At 35.7% G+C, this 22,433-nt stretch overlaps 1 protein-coding gene across 1 annotated transcript; it reads left to right on the top strand.

Moving 5' to 3' along the window:
* The first annotated feature begins 8,129 nt into the window (after positions 1-8,129).
* LOC139977657 (uncharacterized) lies at positions 8,130-22,164 on the top strand. The gene is made up of 8 exons (XM_071987134.1): positions 8,130-8,293; positions 8,684-9,882; positions 10,650-10,809; positions 17,966-18,277; positions 18,780-19,115; positions 19,818-19,994; positions 20,413-21,532; positions 22,007-22,164. Exons 2-7 carry the CDS (start codon positions 9,580-9,582, stop codon positions 21,072-21,074), a joined length of 1,950 nt encoding a protein of 649 aa, XP_071843235.1. The 5' UTR covers positions 8,130-8,293; positions 8,684-9,579; the 3' UTR covers positions 21,075-21,532; positions 22,007-22,164.
* Positions 22,165-22,433: the final 269 nt, after the last annotated feature.

The following is a 22,433-nucleotide window of genomic DNA, read 5'->3' as shown; positions in this document are numbered from 1 at the left end:
GCAGATGTTCAGTCATGTTGGGGTTATCTTGTAGAGACTTTCATTTCATCATATCTAAATAATCTTCAATAAAAAGTTATGTCAAGGGTCACACTAGTTTGTAGAATATCCTGCCTTGATAATTGACCTAGTGAAAACAACTCATGTTTCTGGTGAGATTAATGCAATGGACGGCCATCCATTCGTCCGTCCGTCCGGCCTTCCGGCCGTTCAGTCATCCATCTGTTCAGTCATTAAATCATTTCTTTATTCTTTCATTCATTTATTCAATTATTCTTTCATTCATTCATTCAGTCATTAATTAATTAATTAATTTGTTCATTCATTCAATCAGTAAGTCATGCAATCCTTCTTTCATTCGGTCATTCCTTCAGTCACTTGGTAAGTCATTCAGTCAGTCATTTCAGTCATCCATTTGAATTAAAACATCAATCCATCAATCCTTCCGTCCAAAAATACATCATTACATCCATCCGTTTGTATTATTTCTTATTTTCTAACTCTTTTCTGTCTGTTACTTTCATGCTTGCGTCTGATTTTCTGATATGACCTCATTTAACGGTTCTTGACTATCCGTTATTCTTCAGTAACGGATAGTTTGAGCAAATCCATAGATAAACATCGATTTTGGAGGGAATATGTATCTGTTGCTATGCAACATGGTGCAGTGTTATTTTCATGTTTCAATGACACTGTACTGTCGATGCACATCCCACACAAAATATGATGAAAGTAAAAATGCAATTTACCATTTATCTTTCACTGACGCATGGATCAATTGCATCAATTTTGAATAGAGTAGCTAAAAGCCCTTGCAAGTTTTTATAATATAGGCACAAACGATTGCGGTAAGCATATGTTGTAGCATAGCCCATCGGTTTTCCAGTAGTAGGCATAACGTCAGTTGAAAATCTCATTCCAAACCGTTAACCTTTTCCAAACAAGCAGTAGAATGATAATTGAACCCTTCAACAGCTCAAGGAATTATGCTATTCCTTTGGAGATCTTGTAGAAGATCTAAGTTGCGTTTGTATCACAAAATGATTGAGGCACAGATATTGCCTAACAACTATCAATATATCCTAGCCTATCGGCCTACACGTAGGCCTAAATGGTGTAAAAATATAACTATTTTGTAACACAGCATAAAACGTTTGCCAAAGCTTAGCTTGTATGTCTTCTAGCAAACTTGGTATTAACGAACGCTTTATACTACATAAATAAATATAAACAACTAAAAACTAAAACGTAGAATGGGTGCAACATCATCTTTGGAAGCTTCGATATTTATTTTAATCTTTATCAGCAAAAGGACAATTAAACCAGCTAAGAAATGTTTAAATATATACCCTAGAAGATGTAAATAAATAAATAAAGATCATTAGTTTCATCTAAAGGAAACTAACTCAAATAGGATAAGCAGACGAAATAAGAATCTACTAAATATACCAAGCTTTGGTGGTTTCAGGTATTTAAAGTGTAAGGAAAAGATGAGCAGAAAAGAAAGGTGGAAACGGCCGTCGAAAAAAGCTAAAAACATGATGCCTCTTGCGAGTTACGGACGTTTAAATTCAGATAATAAGAAATTAAGAATATATAAACAAGAACATTTTTGTTTCCTTTTTCTTCCAGAAAATAGATTTGCGTGAATTACAACAAGACAAAAATGTTATTCCTCATAGTTATTTTAAGCAGTCTTTTCGTCGAAGGTAATTATAATTGCTTATAAAGTATTACAATATTAGTCATTCATTTCCTTTACTTCGAGTTAAATGTTACGCCTCCCATTCATTGTGCCTTGTATGTGTGTGGTATTTGTGAATATGTGACGGCAAATGTGACGGCAACTTGATGTCCTGTAATGTAATAGTGGGCATTCCCTTTTAATGTATAAATATATATATATATATATATATATATTTATATATTTATATATATATATATATATATATATAAATATATATATATATATATATATATATATATATATATATATAAATGAAAATCGTAATGAGTTGGAAAATCAAGAACAGTGAAAAAACTTTCAGCCTCCACCGGGATTCGAACCACGGGCCTTCCGCTCTGTACGCGGACACCCTAACCACTAGGCTATGTACGCTGATTGTATGTCCAGAGGTTCGAAACCGGTAAGGAAGGTCGTAATTCCACTGTAGGCGTTTGTCACCTGTATCGAACAATACTAGTTCTGTTTTTGGTGACATATTTTGCCCTACTCTAGAGATCAAACATGATGCTAACCAACTCGAAATAATTCGTGATTCCTAAAGCCGGATCTCGAAAGAGATACTTTGAACAGACTTTATGTTAATGCAATGGAGGTAAACGACAAAGGCAAATGAATATATATATATATATAAATGAAAATCGTAATATATATATATATATATATATATATATATATATTGTTACGTGACCGTTCTCAGACTTAATGTGGAGAACAGATCACGTGACATAAAAAGGAGAACACGAGGATGAAAGTAAGTTTAAAGCATTTAATAAGCTATTTACATGGCAGAACAAAGTATAAATATGAACATAATACATAACTATAGATTCTTAATTCAATTAACGTCTCTCTGGACTTGGAGAACCGGGGGGAGAGTTTCTGCTTATTTCTTGAGTTACCTTATAGTGCTAGGCGGATAGTGTCCAGGTTTGCTTTAGAAGTAGTTCGGCTGGATGTAGATAAAGTTCAGATAGAGCGACGCGAATCCATTAGAGTGAGTAGGTCGGAGTTCCGACAAAAGTATAGAGTTAAATATATACTGTGTTTAAAATGGGCACAGTAATCGATGCCAAGGAACCATCAGAGGTGTGGCAACCTCTGAACGGAACGAACGGAGAAAACGGAGAGCGCGCTCAATCGGGCGTCTGTGGCTTTTATCCCCGGAGTGTAAAGGAATGTTCCAGTAAGTTATGAATATTCATGAAGTCCGCAGAAACACTTTGTTGGCGAGTTCCAGTTATGTAGAATGCGTGAGCGCATCTGGGATCGTAACAATCGGAAGACTCGGAGACTTGAATGGTAACTTATATTACGAAATAGGGTAGATGAATAAGTGGGTTACATAACACTCTCCCTCCTGGGGAAAAGGTTTGGTCCATAGAACAAAGCTTTAATACAATCCTTTTTTAAGGAATTACACATTGAAGAAGATAAATATTCGAATGCATTTTATGCTCTTGACAATACATCTGGAATGACATTTTCTTTTCCTTTAATGTGCTAAATACATAAATTATACTGTTGCAAAAATAAGCTCCATCGAATCAATCTTTGATTCTTGTTTCTCATCTTTTGCAAAAACGTTAAAGGATTATGATCGGTTAGCACGATAATTGGAAATGAAGTAGTGCCTAAGTAAACATCAAAATGTTGAAGTCCTAACAACAAAGATAAAGTTTCCTTCTCAATGGTGGAATAATTCTTTTGATGTGAATTGAACTTTTTAGAAAAATAACACACTGGGTGATCGACACCGTGATCATCGATTTGTAAGAGAACAGCGCCTACACCAAAATCACTTGCGTCTGTTGCTAACGTAAACTGCTTAGAAAAATTTGGAGCTCTTAAAACAGGGGAACTCATTAAGATTGCCTTGATTTTATCAAAAGCATTTTGACCTTCGACCTCATCTTCACAATCTACTTCAGAAGTAACAATTGATGACGTAATCTTGAAACTATTATCCTTAGAGTTTCTCTCGTAATATTTCTTAAGCATGTTAATATGACACAATCTCTTGGATTTACGTCTGTCCGGAGTCAAAACAATGTAATCAGTGTCACTCACTTTTTTGTGAATAACATAAGGGCCAAAATATCGAGCATGCAATGGTGAATTAGGAACTGGCAAAAACACTAATACTTTGTTTCCAGGTGAAAATGATCTATCTACCGCACGTTTGTCATATCTAAGTTTCATGCTATTTTGAGCACTCTTTTGGTTTTCTCTGGCAATCTCACATGCTCTGTGAAGTCTGTACTTGAACTTACAGACATAATCAAGAATATTCAGGTCTTCTGTCTCGCACATCCACTTTTCTTTCAACATTTTTAGTGGACCACGAACTCTGTGACCAAACACAAGCTCGAACGGGCTAAACCCTAATGACTCTTGAATTGACTCTCGGGCAGCAAACATTAAGAAATGAACACCTTCATCCCAACCTTTTACATTTTCAAAACAATATGTCCTAATCATACTCTTCAATGTTTGGTGGAATCTTTCCAACGCACCTTGGCTTTGTGGATGATAAGCGCTAGATGTAACTTGTCTAATATTCAACTGATACATAGCTTGTTGGAAAACTCTTGACATAAAATTTGAACCCTGATCGGATTGAACAGACTTTGGTAAACCAACCAAAGTAAAGAATTTAATCAAAACCTTACACACGGTCTTAGCCTTAATATCCCTAACAGGAATAGCTTCGGGGAACCTTGTCGATGCGCACATTATAGTAAGCATATACTGGTTACCAGATTTAGTTTTCGGTAGAGGACTGACGCAATCTATGATCACTCTACTAAAAGGCTCTTCAAAAGCGGGAATTGGTTTAAGTGGTGCTGGTGGGATTGTTTGATTCGGTTTACCCACTAGTTGACATGTATGACATGTTCTACAGAAATAAGAAACATCTTTCTTAAGATTTGGCCACAAGAAGTGATTCAAAATACGATGGTATGTTTTGTTAACGCCAAGATGACCAGAAAAAGGCGTCTCATGTGCCAAACTTAATACATCAGACCTATAGACTTTAGGAACGACCACTTGGTGATAAACTCGCCACTCATCAAATGCGGATACATCTGGTGGTCTCCACTTTCTCATTAATATACCCTTTTTAAGGTAAAAACAAACCGGGACGTTTTCTGCTTCGTCCTCGGTGATTGCCTTGTCGCACAGCAAGGTTAGTTCAGGATCTTTTTTCTGCTCTAACAGGAGTTGTTCTCTTGACAGGGAATCAGAAGAGAACACCTCAAAAGGAACAGAGTTTGACTGTTCTGGGTTCACACCGTTTGGTAACGAACTTAGGGGACCCAAAGGAGGGTCGGGATCATTATAAAGGCGACCCAAAAAGGTATCAGCCAAATTAAATTCCGCTTGGGAATTATGGAAAGCCTCTTTTGGAGGACATTTCTTAGGAGACTCCCTATGTTTGGAGTTAGTCTCGTTTGAAAAGGAAGAATGATCCGAATTTGAAACTTCTTGAAGTTTTTGAGACATAGCGCGAGTCACAGCACATGCAGGGAAGAGATTAGGAATTTCTTTCTGTAACTGCTCTGTGTTATCACAAGTGCTCGGCTTGTCAGTGACAATTGGATTGACTATTACTCTGCCACCTGCCAAATCATTGCCTAAGAGAAACTGCACCCCTTTTGCAGGAAGATATGGTCTAACACCCACCATAACCATACCCGATACAATGTTTGATTGAAGATGGATGTTATGAACTGGCACAGGAATAGAAATACACCCCACCCCCTGAAGCAATACATCTCCGCCAGCTGATGTTTGTTCAGACAGTGGCAATATGCCTTCCAATAGCAGAGATTGATCAGCACCCGTGTCCCGTAATACCCTAATTTTCACTGGCGGGAGATCCTCGTTAAGAGATACAAAACCATCAGAGACAAATGGTAAAAATTCGTCTTGGATTTCATTAGTACGCCTAGTAATTTTGCCAGTTCTCACAGGTGTTACAAGCTTATGGGGTGATCTATCTACAATTGCTAATGCATTTGGTGACATTTCCCTCTCCCGTTCTCTCTTTCTAGCCAATTTGAAACAATTTGCCATTAGGTGACCTTTACTACGACAATAACCACAAACAGGTACACCAGGGTCAACCCTGTTAGAGCTGACATAGTCGTCTTTACTGCGACTTGGGTATGATTGCCGTTTGTTAACAGAATCATACGACTTGGAAGGATTACTAGCCCTAACATAATTAAGATGCGACTTATTTGTTACATTTCTCAAAGATTGGTGAGTGAGGGTATAATCGTCTGCCATTACAGCAGCTTTAGATAAAGAATCAACTTGGCGTTCATCAAGGTGAACTCTAATTTCGTTACTTAGACAGTTTTTGAACTCTTCAACCAGCATAAGTTGTCTCAGTTCCTCGAATTCCTGAACCTCTTTAGAAGAACACCAGTGATTGAAATGAGTTTCTTTCACCCGAGCAAATTCAACATAATTTTGATTTGGTTGTTTCTTGAAATTTCGAAACTTTTGCCTATACGCTTCAGGTACAAGTTCATAAGCATTAAGAACCGCTGTTTTTACAATATCATAATCAAGGCTATCTGCCAGAGATAATGCAGAATAAATTTCTTGTGCCTTGCCAACAAAAGAACTTTGAATCAACAATACCCATTTATCTTTTGGCCATAACAACGTATGCGCCAATTTCTCAAAATGACAAAAGAAATTGTCTACATCAACTTCTTTAAACTTAGGAATTAGAGACAAATATTTACTAATGTGTAAACCAGAAACCAGGGAAATGGGTGAGCCAGGGTCTGCAGCCGATGATTTTAAATCTAATTCCTTCAATCTGATTTCTTTCTCCATTTCAATTTCCATCAATTTAATCTCTTTTTGGGCTTGTAGCTCTAATTTTCTCAATTCTAACGTGCTTGCACCCTCATTGAAGCTCACATAGGACAAATCCCCAAGTTCCGATTCCTCTAATTCATTTTCATCAACCAAATGTTCTGCTACTAACTTCTTAATTTCATCCTTTCTCATGTTCGTTTTGAAGTCAACTTGATAATGTTTCGCAATCTGAATAATGTCAGATTTCGTAAGGGAATTTAGCTCATCAATAGATGGCTTATCGATAAACTTTTTCAAATCGAAAGACATAATGGATGTCTGAATTAAGGAAGTTCGTCTAATTCAACTTCCCGGATAGGCCCCCAATTTTGTTACGTGACCGTTCTCAGACTTAATGTGGAGAACAGATCACGTGACATAAAAAGGAGAACACGAGGATGAAAGTAAGTTTAAAGCATTTAATAAGCTATTTACATGGCAGAACAAAGTATAAATATGAACATAATACATAACTATAGATTCTTAATTCAATTAACGTCTTTCTGGACTTGGAGAACCGGGGGGAGAGTTTCTGCTTATTTCTTGAGTTACCTTATAGTGCTAGGCGGATAGTGTCCAGGTTTGCTTTAGAAGTAGTTCGGCTGGATGTAGATAAAGTTCAGATAGAGCGACGTGAATCCATTAGAGTGAGTAGGTCGGAGTTCCGACAAAAGTATAGAGTTAAATATATACTGTGTTTAAAATGGGCACAGTAATCGATGCCAAGGAACCATCAGAGGTGTGGCAACCTCTGAACGGAACGAACGGAGAAAACGGAGAGCGCGCTCAATCGGGCGTCTGTGGCTTTTATCCCCGGAGTGTAAAGGAATGTTCCAGTAAGTTATGAATATTCATGAAGTCCGCAGAAACACTTTGTTGGCGAGTTCCAGTTATATAGAATGCGTGAGCGCATCTGGGATCGTAACAATCGGAAGACTCGGAGACTTGAATGGTAACTTATATTACGAAATAGGGTAGATGAATAAGTGGGTTACATAACAATATATATAATTGGAAAAGTTGTCTCTACAATTCAGCAACTTCTCTTGAAATATCGACATAGCAACTTGACGATTTCTCTCTAAATGTAATTGATTTACCTCAAGATTTGAATTTGACCATACTCATATCACCTATCATTACAAATGAATTCAACATCTTGCTGTGTTATTTTGTAGTTAATTCGACGGCGGAATGCGAAATATACTACATGTGTGATGATAACTCAATGTCAGAGAATGATCACCTGCAGTGATAAGCCTATTATTATTCTGTTGTTTTATACCAATTTCTTTGGATTTAAATTATTGTTTATAAATAAATCACACAGGAAGATACCCTTTACTTTTGAATTGCTATAGATGTGCATTTTTCAACAAATAAAACGGAACATCAAAGTACTCAAGCGTCGTGATTGACAAGTATTTTTAAACACAAACGAAATATATTTCACCACATATTATTTGCTGCGGTACAGAAGATTTTTTCCAAAACTTTATGCTTGTTTATAAGGTCAATCACATGGTACATCAACGAAGCTATGGCCGAAATTCTCTATTCAACATTGGAGCGACACCGATGTGATATTGCTGTTGGTAGACGTTTTATTGTTCGGTGTTTTTTTGGGAATGCTGCTTGTAATGTGTCTTGACGAAGCTTACAACAAAAGTAAGCTGATTTCTATGATCTCTTGAGGGATATATATATATATATATATATATTTATATATATATATATATATATATATATATATATATATATATATAAGCCGGACATAAAAACAGACCTGATCATTGAAAGTGTCAAACTATCAAAGCAAGATTATAACAAAATATTTCGACCATTTGAAGGGAAATCTTTTAAGATTATTATACACTATTAACATTTTATTATGAACAATAGCGTCATTTTATTCAAAATATCGCGAATCAAGTGAAAATGATGTATATCTATATAAATATATATATATATATATATATATATATATATGTATATATATATATATATATATACATATATAATTAATGATATTATATATTATCTTATATTCATCTTAAGTATTATCAGTATCGAGCATTCTACCAGTAGGGACAGAAAATACAGCAGTAATAGAAAATACAACATTGACGGAAAATACATCAGTGACAGAATATACAGCAATGACGGAAAGTTCATCAGTGACAGAAATTACATTAGGGACGATAAATACAACAGTGACGGAAAATACAGCAGTGAGAGAAAATACAGCAGTGACGGAAAGTGTAGAGACAGTAGAAGAAGTTTTGAAGAAACCTTACCGCAAAGAAGGAAAGCAATCCTTATACACAACATGTGACTGCGTGATAACACGTGTGCAGGAAGAAGAACGAAAGTCTACCAGCGACGAAATACTTCACGAAAAATTCTTCGATAACAATGAACGTGTTCTCATTATTGGTGAAGAAGGATTTGGTAAAACGTACTTATTGCAATACGTACTACAGCAGTGGGCGACGAAGATCATTCTGAATGATGTTATCCTAATATATATCAAGCTTCACGGTTTATCTAGAAACAGCTGTATTTTGGAGGAAGTAGTAAAAGCTACGAATGGGCAAATTCAGTCTGTAGAAGCTTTGTCCTGTGCCCTGCGACAGAGGGATACCCTCGTGCTTCTTGATGGACTTTCCCATTTAAAGTTGGAAAACGATTCTGCAACTAAAACATCAAGAAACAACACACTAACTGTAGGAAATCTCCTGAATAACGAATTAAATAGTTTCCCAAGATTGAAAGTCTGGGCAACGGTTCGTCTAAACAAAAGCAGTATATCATTATTTAAAACAGAATATACGTCAGTTAATTTGAACGGTTTTACTGATTCCCAAAGAAATACCCACTAGAAAAACACCATTACCGATATTGACCCGTCTAGAATCCAGGATCTTGGCGGGGAAAAAAATCCAACTGAATCCATGGAGGCAATTTGGAAAAATATCTTTCAAATTGATAGCAATGTCAAAAAATCGCCCCTGTTGACTCAAATCTTATTTTTGCTGTTTCAAGGATCATTTACAAAAGAATATTGTTATCAAAATATCAGTTTAAACTTTTCTCTAACTGATAACGTGTACGTCTTTTGGAAGCTATGGAAATACTGGAACATAGACAATTGGTGTCGAAAATTCGAAAGAAAGGACGTAGTATTTGACAGAGAAGCACCTGGCTACAGTGAAGACCTGGTGAAAGATGTGTGTACCTCCTGCAAAAGGTCTGGTGTAAGTATTCCATATTTTGTGTATATTGTTCTCAACCTCAACATGTTTGCTAGTAAAGTTGTTACCCGTTTCATAAAAATAAATTAGAAATAATTCCACTGCCTTTGTAGTTAACTACCAACTTATGTTACTACATAAATAATACATAGGTACTGTTGAAATCCACCAAACCACTTTAGGTCCAGTAGCCTTGTTGCGAGTTTAGGGAGGTATAATCCTTGGATCAGGCTGTCTCGATGCTGAAGGGAAGTGTTGGGATTGTGCTCCTCCGATGAAACCTTTTTTATATCCGTGTTTAGTTATGATTTCAAAGTATCATAACACTTTCGATATTGTTAACAGTCAAATTTATCTCATCTATACAAGTACTGTGATTTTGGTGAGAGATTGTACTCTTTCGAACAAATTCTTCTAATTTTGGCTCTAAAATTATTCCAACATCATTCCCCAAAACGGGTGTCACGAGTTCAAAACCTTAGAACGATTGATTTTAACTTGGTGGATGTGTGCATGGGTATCATATTTATAGTGCACCATTGGGTTAACAGTAAGAGGTCAAGCGAGTGTTTAACAAACTTACCATTTAAAACAGATAAAATATATTAGGCGTTGTACCCGCGAGGCATTGAATGCATATATGAAAACCTATATATCCACAAATACTGGGATGGGATCTGTAACACCATACATTGCCTACATGTAACAGTATTACTTTGCCTTTGCAAAGATTTTGATGTGTTTCTTACATTTTTGCTTTTATTGCAAAGGTTATTCTGGGCAAATTGACTTTCCGTGGTGATTTTCCGCCATCAATATATAAAACTTTGCCGGACATAGAAACAGACCTGATCTTCGAAAATGTCAAACTACAAAAGTCTGATTATATCAACATTTTTCGACCATTTGAAGGGAAATCTTTTAAGATAAGTAAGTCCTCATTATATTCTGAGCAATGGCCTCATATTAATTATATATATATATATATATATATATATATATATATATATATATATATATATATATATATATATATATATATATATATATATATATATATTCATATATTTTCTATAACGTGTGAAGTGAGTCATATTATCATATTATCACTCAAATCAATCCCTAATATATTGGCAAAGTATGCATGATTGGTCGTCAAGGTATCTTATACAAGTCAGTGGGCACGAAGTTCCATTTCGCCACTATTCCTGTCTGTCTAAATACGTTAAAATTATAATGATGTAATGATTAATTAATGAGGGCAATATTGCTTTATATTATCTGCAGCGTGTTATGAGGAAGGAAACGTATAACTATTATTCGGGAAAAACTAGGTGGAGCAATTCAGAGGAGAGATGACAACAGCCGAAACTTGTGGAGTCTACTCAGTGACTGAGGATGCTTGAACATGATCCCGACGCACAAGCATGCTTAGAAACCGTGTAGCCAAATAAAAATAACGCTCATTACAATTAGCTTATGAGTTTGCGTAAAAATACACCTAGCATATTGTAAAATGCCACTTCGCACATCGTTTGAGGTTGATGTAGTCACCTTACACAACGTTATTCTAGTATCCAGTTAGATTTAAAGAAATACATCTACAAATTAATCCATCACGTTTGATGAATGACGGTCTCAACTGGCATCGGCGTCTCTGCCTCTCTTCTTATTTACCGATTAAAATAAATCTTTACAAATAAGTGATACCGTTTTGATAATCAGTGTATGTAATCATATATCATGTATCATGTATCGTGTCGTATATCATGTAGGGATGCATGAACGTGATTTTCAGAATCCAATTGTAATCTGAAATAAAAAAAAGAAAAAAAAGTATCAGGTAATTAACAACAGGTAGATTAAGATCATTGTAAATAAGTTATACCATTTTGAGGATCAGTGTATGTATTATATCATGTAGGGAACATTTGAGCAGGATTTTCAGAATCCAAACCTACAACTGAGATTTTGTTTTATTAGGTAACAGGTAATTAATTAAAGGTAAATTAAAATCATTGTAAATACGTTATACTATTTGGATATTCAGTGTATGTATAACATCATGTAGGGAATACTTAAACATGATTTTCAGAATCCAAACCTTCATCTGGGAATTTTTTTTCAAAATTAAGTAACAGGTAATTAACAAAAGGTTGATTAAGATCATTGTAAATAAATTATACCATTTTGATAATCAGTGTATGTATTACATCATGTAGGGAAAATTGGAACATGATTTTCAGAATCCAAACGTACATCTGAGATTTGTTTTTTGTAATTGAGTAACAAGTAATTAACGAAAGGTAGTCGTAACTTAGAGTCTAAGTATGATTCAGAATGCACCATTTGACGTCATTTGCTTCCGGTGAGAAGCCTTCATACTTAAGGAGACTCATAAGTAGATACATTCTTAAGATACCTATACATGGTGGTTGGCGTCAATAATCCCACCACAGCACCCCATATATTATAAAACACTTCATCCACATGTTGCCCGTCCATAAATATTCATTTCAATAATTAAAGCAATCGGGTACATGTGGGAGTTAATTTTCATTTATTAGGAAAATATTGGGTTTATAGCTACGTGAGTTACTTGAATGCTCGTTTAAATGTTATTAATTCTAAGAGTGCACTCGAAACACATCTACATAGGAGTCGACTACAATGGCCGAAGTACAGTTCCACCTTTATGAAATACTTCCTTTGTATCTGGATCTGGATCAATCAGCCAAAGGGAGCTTTAGGTACCCCCCCCCCCATTACCACACATTTGACTCCACTCAATATCATACTTGAATTACCTGAACACAGAGCTAGACAGATTTTCTTAGTATAAATTGCTTCCTTTTACGCTATACTGACAAATATTCGATTTTATTAGTATCCTTTACGTTTTTTTTATTTTTTTCTGTGAAGCAGATCTTTGAGTTGATGTGTGCCTGGAAGTGGAATGGACAACCTTGTGTTAGTTTCTTTCACAGACGTGTCATTACATGATGCATTTCACTTCTTATTTCGTGTTGTTTGGAAATGATATAAAAAATATTTCTTAATAGGACACGTGTACTAGGGTAAAGCAAAAACATCAACAACATGTGCAAAGGCATCGACTACAACACCTTAAAAGTTTCTGACCTATGTCACTCTGTGTCACATACTCAGTGTCACAGAATGGTCAATTGTAACGTTATTACGCGATAACGCATTTATAACATCACACATAACAACAGTTAAAACATCATCATTACAGTAAACGTCATTACAGAGTGGCATAAGTTTCTTTTATAGAAAAAATAATATATTCACTGTAAAAGCTGATGTCTCCATATGCAGGAATGCTGCAGGGTTTCTTCCAATATCATATCACTTTGGTCCCATGTTTTCACGAATTGTATTGTACTTTGATTACGTGACGTAATATGTATTTGGGATCTTCAGGATTATAAACCAACACATAAAGCAGAAAGAGGACAATCCACGATACCCTCTCTCATGTCTAAACACATTTAATGAAGACCTAAGAATGACCTTAGCTTGAGTTTTATCCTCAGACATCATACTAAACACTTTGACAAAACTTAACATGTGAACGTTCTAGTTCCCTGGTAGAAATTCCAGTAGAACCCAGTTAAAAAATCAACTAGGTTCTACTAGGGCCTACTATGTTAAACTGGTTTTTAACTGTGTTTAACTGGGTCTTACTGGGTTCCAACTGGGCTATGCTGTACAAGAGCTAGGTTCAACTGTGTTTACACAATGTTCAACTGGGTTTGTTCAGGCCCAACTGAGTTTGAACTATGTTTGAACTGATCCAGTTGGGCTTCAACTAGGTTTCACTGGTTTTTGCAATAGCCCTAATGGGTTTGAACTATGTTGACTGGTGAACTTGCCCTGTTGGGGTTGAACTAGGTTTCAACTGGTTTTGCACTGGCCCAACTGGGTTTGGATTATTGGCTTTTGAACAGACCCAGCTGGGTTTTAACTAGGTTTCACTGGTTTGCACAAGCTCGACTGGGTTTGAACTATGTTTACTGGTGAACTTGCCCTGTAGGGGTTGAACTAGGTTTCACACTGGCCCAACTGGGTTTGGACTATGTTGACTGCTTTTATTTTAGGCGTAATTATCGAGAATATTATAATGTAAGTTCGTAAGCAGTAATCGTAATATATTGAAAATGCTAAATTAGCCAACTTATGAGGGGTGTAAAATAAATCTTTGTCATATTTATCACAGTTATGATTAAACGATTACATTTTTTTACAGCAATGATTAAAAATATGAAATATTTCCTATTAAATAAATTTGAAAAAAAAAATTATGTTATACTTTTTTCGACGATTTGAACAATTGGTAGGCAAAATGCCTTCCTAGTGCAAAATAGTATGATCCAACTTAATTTGAAATTTGACATTTGTCCCTTGCGTCAGCGCTAAATTTATCAATTCCGAATCCGCAAACCACATACGCCAACAGAAGCTTCGCAGAATAATCGCATTTGTAACTGATTTTGTCAACAATTTTAAATTATTGCCGCGGCTAAGTTCCCTCCTTGTGATCTAGCAGTATCTTTATATTATTAAAACTATTTAAACATATAAAAAGTAAAACATAGTTGACCCAGTTGAACCCAGCAAAACATAGTTGACCCAGTTGAACCCAGTAAAACATAGTTGACCCAGTAAAACATAGTTGACCCAGTAAAACATAGTTGACCCAGTAAAACATAGTTGAGCCAGTTGGACCCAGTAAAACATAGTTGAACCAGTTGGACCCAGTAAAACATAGTTGAACCAGTTGGACCCAGTAAAAATAGTTGAACCAGTTGGACCCAGTAAAACATAGCTGAACTTGAACCAGTTGGACCCAGTAAAACATAGCTGTACCAGTTGGACCCAGTAAAACATAGTTGAATCAGTTGGGAACCCCAGTTCACCCAGTTCAACCTAGTTCACATTTGGGCCAATTTCCGTATAGAAAATTCCAGTTGAACCCAGTTCAAAATTTCAACTGGAATTTCCACCAGGGTCAACTGCTATATTTCTATCAGGAGCGCCGATCAGGAGCGATCGGCCAAGTTAAACAAAACGCGTTCAGTGTATGAAAACGCTCTATAAGAGATTCTTATTTTTAATAACAAGCGCGAGATGGAGAGTCCATGCAGTATTTTACCTATTTAAGTGCATATAAGTATTAATACGTAATCTAGTGCCATCAGTACATCTTGAAAGAAATAATAGTTCCTTCATGTTTGGCATTGATAACTCGGTGTAACATCTAGATCAGTCCTGGGTAATTGTTTTGACCTGCACTTGCAATCCCGTTTAACGATAAGGCAAAACAGTTGTTTATCAATCCACTTGAACTTTGCAATCTGCCGGTTGTTGCTCCTTGTAACATATTGTCCATATGGCATCACCATATTATGTTTACAAGTTCCTCCATTACTGGAATAACACAAATCTTTGCATAATACACCTAGGGAATTGTTGGTGTGATGAGGTTACGCCAAAGTTTTGCCAAATTACGAAAAGTCCTTTGAATCAGAACTAAAGAGGCCAGGTTGGACATTATTTTAAATATGTTAACTTAGGTTACGTTTGCGATAAATAAAAGTCACCCAACTTATTTAAATAAGAGGTTAAAATTTGTAAGTATTCATGCGACTGTCAGACTGACTGAAATTTTACGCGAGGATCACTTAATCGCAAACCATACTCTAAAAAAGGAAAAGGTTTAAATGTTTGCCTATAAGATAAAGCACCTTAAATGATTGTTGGAATATTGAAGACAAAATCGCAAGACGTACATCAAATATAATTGCATTAGATGAATGTGAAGAGAGTTAAAAATAAACCACCTGAGAATATTTCATTGCAGGCAAATGGAAATTAAACCCTCTCCTTGCTTGGAATCATACAGGCATTTCAATGTTCAAACAATTACGCTGATTGCGACGCACTGCAATACTGGGTCGCTGTTCGAAGAACATTGAAATTTAATCTAACACACACGTATCTTGCAGAAATCGTATATCTTGCATAATTCAGGTACACTATTGCTAAAACGGTGGTCTATATGAAACCTAAATGAATTTATCAGTTGTACGCCAATTTAATGTGAACAGTTGAGAGTATGCATGTTAAATCAGCCGTTTCTTTGTAACAAGTTATAATAGGTTTGACAAGAGGTAACAAAAGGATAATGGGCTTAACCAAACGTGGCGTAATAAATCATTTGTTTTCATTTCAGTACATACCTTAACAAAACGTTAACTTCAATAAGTATGTTGGTCCGTCCCAGACAAGAAGTAATGTATCCCGCGATACAGTTCGCCTCGGCAAAGACAGCCTGTGGACTCAACGCATTGGCACCATTTACTTGCACATTCCTTTCTAATCCCATGTCCATCCTTTTCACCTCAATACTGATTACCTACCATTGTTATACTTTTAAGCCATCCTTGCAGTATATATGTAGTTTGCTAACATTTTGTCTTCCCTCTTAGTTTGCTAGCAGTTTCTTGTATTTTCTGTTTTCGATGATCTCCTTTCCCATATAGTTGTACGGAAGTGGACACTTATTTTGGTCCAGTGTACCAGTGATTGTTTTCTACACAAGCGACGAAGCCAGGAATTTGCAAGGGGGGGGGGGGGATTTTGCGATTGACATGGGGAGGGTCTAAGGGGAGCATGTTTCGAACAATTGAATGTCCTTAGATGCGATCTGGTGCAATGTTTCGCCAGTTTCATCATTATCATATGATATCATATTATCAGCAGATTCTATTTCCGGTTTGAATTATATTTGTACATGTTCGTTTACATATTATATCAGAAAGACAAACATATTGCTCTTTTACAATTTTTCCAGTAGGATGATTATTGTTTGTTGTCCAATGTCAGAAATTTAATACATTTGACGACCTTAAAAAATATTGGACAAAATAAACTTTCATATTTAGCAGTGTAACAATGATTTATAAGAAGCGCGTAGCGCGTACGATTGCTAGCTTAGTTTTTTTAACATGCTGTTCGTGCTACAACTAATGACGAATCATAAAAAGGTTGAGAGCGCACGTTGTCGTCGTCGTTGTGCATAAGGTCGTGACACTTCATCGATTAGGTAGGCTGTATGTATTTTATTACGCAGTGGCCAACTGTAGGATGGTAATAGGGCATAGGCTAAATTTAGCTAATAGCATCTGCCAAACAAAGTAGCTGAATCAACAGGCCTGAATGTTACTTTGGTTATAATCGAGTTAACGAAGCTGACGAGTATTCAAGATCAAAACAGCACTGACAAAATACCATGCAACAAAAAAAAACTTTTTTTCGACACTGAAAGGGGGGAGCAGTTGCTCCCATGCCCACACCCCCCCCCCTGGCTACGTCCCTGTTCTACACGTCATGCTTTGGAGCATTAGCTATCACGAGAGACAATCAACAAACATCATCATTAAAAGTTTCATTACTAGTGTGTTATATATCAGAATTCAAATTTAGATTAATTCTACCATCATATTTTAGGTACAATATCCATTGTCTTAATTATTACCGTAGCAGATATTATTCATGGAAATAGCAAATTTAGGAAAGAGGTTCTATGAAAATTAGCGTAATAACCCAATGTCCTATGTTGCGAGTAAGTTTAAGGTTGCGTGGGAATATTTTTGCACGTACTGCAATACACATTTTATAATCTATTATGGTTGTATATTTTGTCTTTTGCAAAAAAAAAAGTTTTGTATGAATTCTAACAAGATGGAGATGCTTTGGGTCATGGTAATTTATTCCAGCGTTCTTGTCGGAGGTATCTATCTTTGTTTATCATATGTATAAATGGTATTCATTCTGTATTTGACGCCATGCACCTTTAGAAGGTCAATATTACTTGACAGTAGTTGTTTGTAGAAACAGTCTCTTTGGAATAGAGAAATATGGTTTTTTTTTGCCAACGTCTTGAAGAGAATAAAATATAAAGCTACATGAAATTGCTGATAACGTATTGTTACTACGTATTTCACAGTCACCGGCAGACCCCACAGTAACAAATATTATAAAGCTTTCTTCTTCAGTACAGGGTTTTCCGATACATGTCCTTCAAGTCAATTTATCGAAAGAATAGGTACTAACACGATACGATGTGATGCTCTTGCTGAAATCAACCAATACTATTGGTATATGGGCTCAACGTCAGAGACCGATCCAATTCTTAATTTAGTAAACGGTAAAGTGGGCGGGTCTAAGTACAATGATGGACATTATGATATTACTCCGACTGGTGATATGAAGATAAAGAATGCACAGCTGGAGCATGAAGCTACCTATACATTTGTTGCGTTCTTTACCAATGACTCTTTCTGGACACGGGATATATCAGTGATTATTACAAGTACGCATATCACAATTTATCATAATACAGTATCGTAAGAAACATTATGTTATTGGCCTATATACTAGCTTGTATGTTTGAACAACAGACGCTTGCAAATCTTACTATGTTACTTGTACTAGGGTAGCATAGGTCAGGGTAAGTTAGTGTTGTCAATCACGGTATCGCTTACAACAGTTACCTCAGAGAGAAGAGCGTCAAGTCAGGTGATACTTTCTTGATGACATTTTTTTATTTTAGGTATTAAGAATAAAAATAAAATAAAACTATTAGCAAACTGCTTATCCACTAGAGAGCCTGCGGGTATTAAGAAGTTAAATAAAAGAAACAACAATGAAACAACATTGAACTTTTCTATTTTAAGATGACTCTTCCATCATTACTCATAGAATCATGTGAATACATCAAAGTTATAGATGGAGCAGACGACGGTTTCACTGAAACAATAACAGACTTGTTAGTAAACGAATAGCCTCAGTATTGTTTCTTACTATTTCTCAAGATACACCGACACAGCTTTGTCCTAGCATCCCAGCTTGTGCCGAGTGTGGTAAATGTGAAGTGATACAGCCGGAGAACGAATATGCTAACTTGACTTGTTTTATTGAGGGAGTTCGTCCACAACCTGTCATGTACTGGACATATGAAGGAGTCGCTAATGTCACAAAGAACGAGTCGCATTCTGAACTAACGAATCATACTAGAGATACATGGACTGTGTCAACTATAATCGTCTACAAAATGCCATGTGGAGAAACAACAGTTTTCAATTGCTATATTTATAGCGACGGGTGGCTGTTGAATCTGACATCAACTTCAAAAGTTGAAGTAAATTCAGGTATGCTTTCAGTGAGGCTGAAAGTAACAATTAGAATGTTTCTATTGTAAGTCATTAACAAATATCAACGAATGCATTAATTCGTTTTAGTAGACTTCTTCCTGTTTAAACAATGGAATTAAGCAAATTGTATGGAAAGATCTCTACGAACAGTTACGCTCATCTCCACTCACAGATACACATGTTTTAGAGCTTTCCTTATGTTTTAAGAATAGTTCACAGTTTGCCCTAGTTGTGAAAATATGCATTGCAAGTTATGTCTGTGACAACTTCCCTCTTAAAATTCGTGTAGGTTAACTCGGAAATGGTTAACGTAAGTTAGTGTTAAAATGAGCTTTTAAACACTTATTACTTACTGATATAGCCACGTCAGTTTCCTAAGGTTCTTAGTAATTATGTTAAGCAAGCGCATGATGGTAGAATTGTAACAACGCAGCAAAGATTAAAATGCCTATAAAAGCTGAGGGGGACGATCATTAAGTTGTTATTCTTTTGGAGTAAACATTATACAATGGATGAGAGTTTAATGGACAACCATGTTAAAGAAGAACTGTCATTAACCTACCTGATTCTTTAAGTTATATTTACAAATGCTTGTGAGGTTACTAAAAACATACATGGATTAATAGTGTCAGATATATTGTTGAATATGTTTAAAAAATTATTCAAAATAGTGTTTTCTTGATTTGTTCTTTCAATTAGAAAGGTGTCATGACATGTCTACCGAGAAACCGTTGAATGTTTCGAAGAAAGTATGCTTCAAACTCGATCTCACTCCATGCATTTTCATCTGGGTGATAATTTTTGCAACAGCGATTATCTGTACTGTCATAAGTATTTGCCTGACTAGAAGTTACACAACATCTTGCAAACGGAAAGGTAACGGAACGTAGGTTGTTGTAATGATATCTACTAGAAAATGCAAAAAATACGTTTTATAATGACTAAAGAACTGATGTACATATGTTTGTCGCATGACATGAAGATTTTTGTCAGATATATCAATTTGACGAACCGCTTTTGTAAATTTAATGTTCTTATATGCTTCAATTAATGATGAACAACAATCTCCAATCAACTCGGGTTAAAATCGCATGTCGAGTAGGAAGTTCCATTGCTCCAATATTAAAAAATAAAATGAAGTAAGCAGTTGTATCATTATCAGCCACATTTGACGCACATTTGACACACATTTGACACATTATATTACCTTATAAGTTCCATAAATAATGATTGAAGCAGCCTTCATAAGAATTACGTAATCGTAATCAGTGCTGTTTTTTCTTACTTTGCACAGAAACATTGAAGGACGCCTTGCAGAAGTACTATTTAAAGCAATTTAATTATGGTGTTAATTCCTCTTACGCGGTGTGTGATTGCGTGATTAGGATTTCAGAGGAGGATGTACAGTGTGCAACCAGTGACGATATACTTAAGAAATCATTCTTCAACAACAACGATTTTGTAATATTTACCGGTAAAGTTGGATTTGGCAAGACGTATTTATTTCAGCACGTGACAAGACTGTGGGCCAAAGGGGAAATTCTGCAGAATGCAATCGTGATATATATCAAACTGAAACCTTTTTGTAAGAGAGCCTGTATTTTAGAAAGGGTGGTGAAATCTATGGATGGACAGTTCAAATCAGTTGGGGCTCTTTCCAGTATTTTGCAAGAGCGTGAGTGTCTATTGCTTCTTGATGGATTTACTAACTTGACTTTGGAAAACAGCGATGTCAAGGATTTAGAAAAAGGCAATTCCGAAAGAGACACACAAAGCAAAACTAACAATTTATATGCAGACAATTGCATGCTTAATAATTTAATTAACTTCAAGAAGTTAACAGTCTGGGTAACGTGTCGTCAACTAAAAACCACCAATTTCATAGACGGTATAAGAAAGTTACATTGGATGGTTTCGACGAGGAACAGAGAAAAACAATATTGCAGCAAATGGTAACGTTTAACGGCAATGAATTCGAAGAAACTAAAGATATCGGTGAGGAGAGCCGTCTACTGTGTCAACAACATTCAAGCTTACCGGAATTCATTGAATCATCTTGGAGGAATCATTGTGTACATTTTAAGGATTATAATATTATTACAAAAAGTCCACTGGTGTTTCGTGCATTCGCATCAAATTGTTTGATACCGAAATACCGAAATAGGTTGCAAACACAGACAGACTTAAAGAGTTTCATGGAAAGTCTTTTACATATTGATGCTAATAAGATACACTTGAGTCAAACTAAGCATTTCCAACTCTTATGGACATTATTTGAATGTTCTGAGGATGAAGAGAAAAGTAAAGAAATACTAAACATTTTTGAAGGAAAGGACCTGTTGTTTACGAATGTCAACGATGAAGAGAATATGAGCTTAGTAAAAGATTTATGTACCAGGTACATGGGAGCAAACGTAAGTATATCAGTATAGCTTTAGTGAATTGTTCAGTAAGAAAATTCATTAGTCAGCTACTATCGCAAAATTCAGTTCGAAGTAATACAAGTCCAGAATAAGGAGACGTGTTGAAAAGTAATACTTCAATTTCAATTTATCAGCACAATTTCAAGCAAAGAGTAAATACAATTACCACATTCAACATATTGAGAAAAAGATAATTTCGGAAATTGCTCGATCTACCTGTGTCCATCTTCCCCAAATAAAGTGAAAGTGAAACTCAGAATATATGTACGCCTGGTTGAAGACGTCACAAAATATTACACCAATCTACATATTGTCACGGCACAGAGCATTAACGCTGAGTACACTGTACTTTTTGGTCAAGTCATAAACTTATCAGCTTTACGTAGGAGAACGCTACGGTCGTTTGAACGAAAAAACTTGTCAAAGTAATATTTCTTAACAATAATGTTTTTATTTTTAATGCAGATAACGGTTAGTACATTGACATTCAGTGATGGTTATCCACCGTCATTGGATAGCTGTAATTTACCAAACGTGGAGAAGGAGCTGACGTTCCAGAATGTTCGGCTAGAAGATAAACAGTTCACCGGTCTCATAAAGAGATTTTTAACCCAAAATTTAAAAATAAAGTAAGTGATCAAGTATAAATGTAAGCATTTCTCAGGACCTAGGCCTTCATGTAAAAATGTTAACAATCCTGATAGCTTAAGGTTGGGCGTGTAGTCGGGCTACAAGTTCGTTTCAATTTGTATGTCACAATAACAGCGCTTATTGTAACCTGTCGGTAACTGATAGTAATAAATCTTGTTCTAATATGTACTGTACTAGTCTTATAATATATTACATGATAAACGCTGTCCCCAAATATGCTCAACAAATTTGCTGGTACGAT

Source organism: Apostichopus japonicus, chromosome 12 (assembly GCF_037975245.1).
Source record: "Apostichopus japonicus isolate 1M-3 chromosome 12, ASM3797524v1, whole genome shotgun sequence".
In the NCBI taxonomy this organism is placed as follows: Eukaryota; Metazoa; Echinodermata; class Holothuroidea; order Aspidochirotida; family Stichopodidae; genus Apostichopus; species Apostichopus japonicus.
This window is presented reverse-complemented; position numbering and strand designations above follow the sequence as displayed.

Bases quoted from the DNA above. Each gene is read 5' to 3' on its own strand.
- LOC139977657 (XM_071987134.1), top strand. From the start codon at position 9,580: ATGGAGGCAATTTGGAAAAATATCTTTCAAATTGATAGCAATGTCAAA. The intron at 10,810-17,965 runs GTAAGTCCTCAT...TCTTCAGTACAG, and splicing joins AGGGAAATCTTTTAAGATAA to GGTTTTCCGATACATGTCCT. The intron at 19,116-19,817 runs GTATGCTTTCAG...TCTTTCAATTAG, and splicing joins AAAAGTTGAAGTAAATTCAG to AAAGGTGTCATGACATGTCT.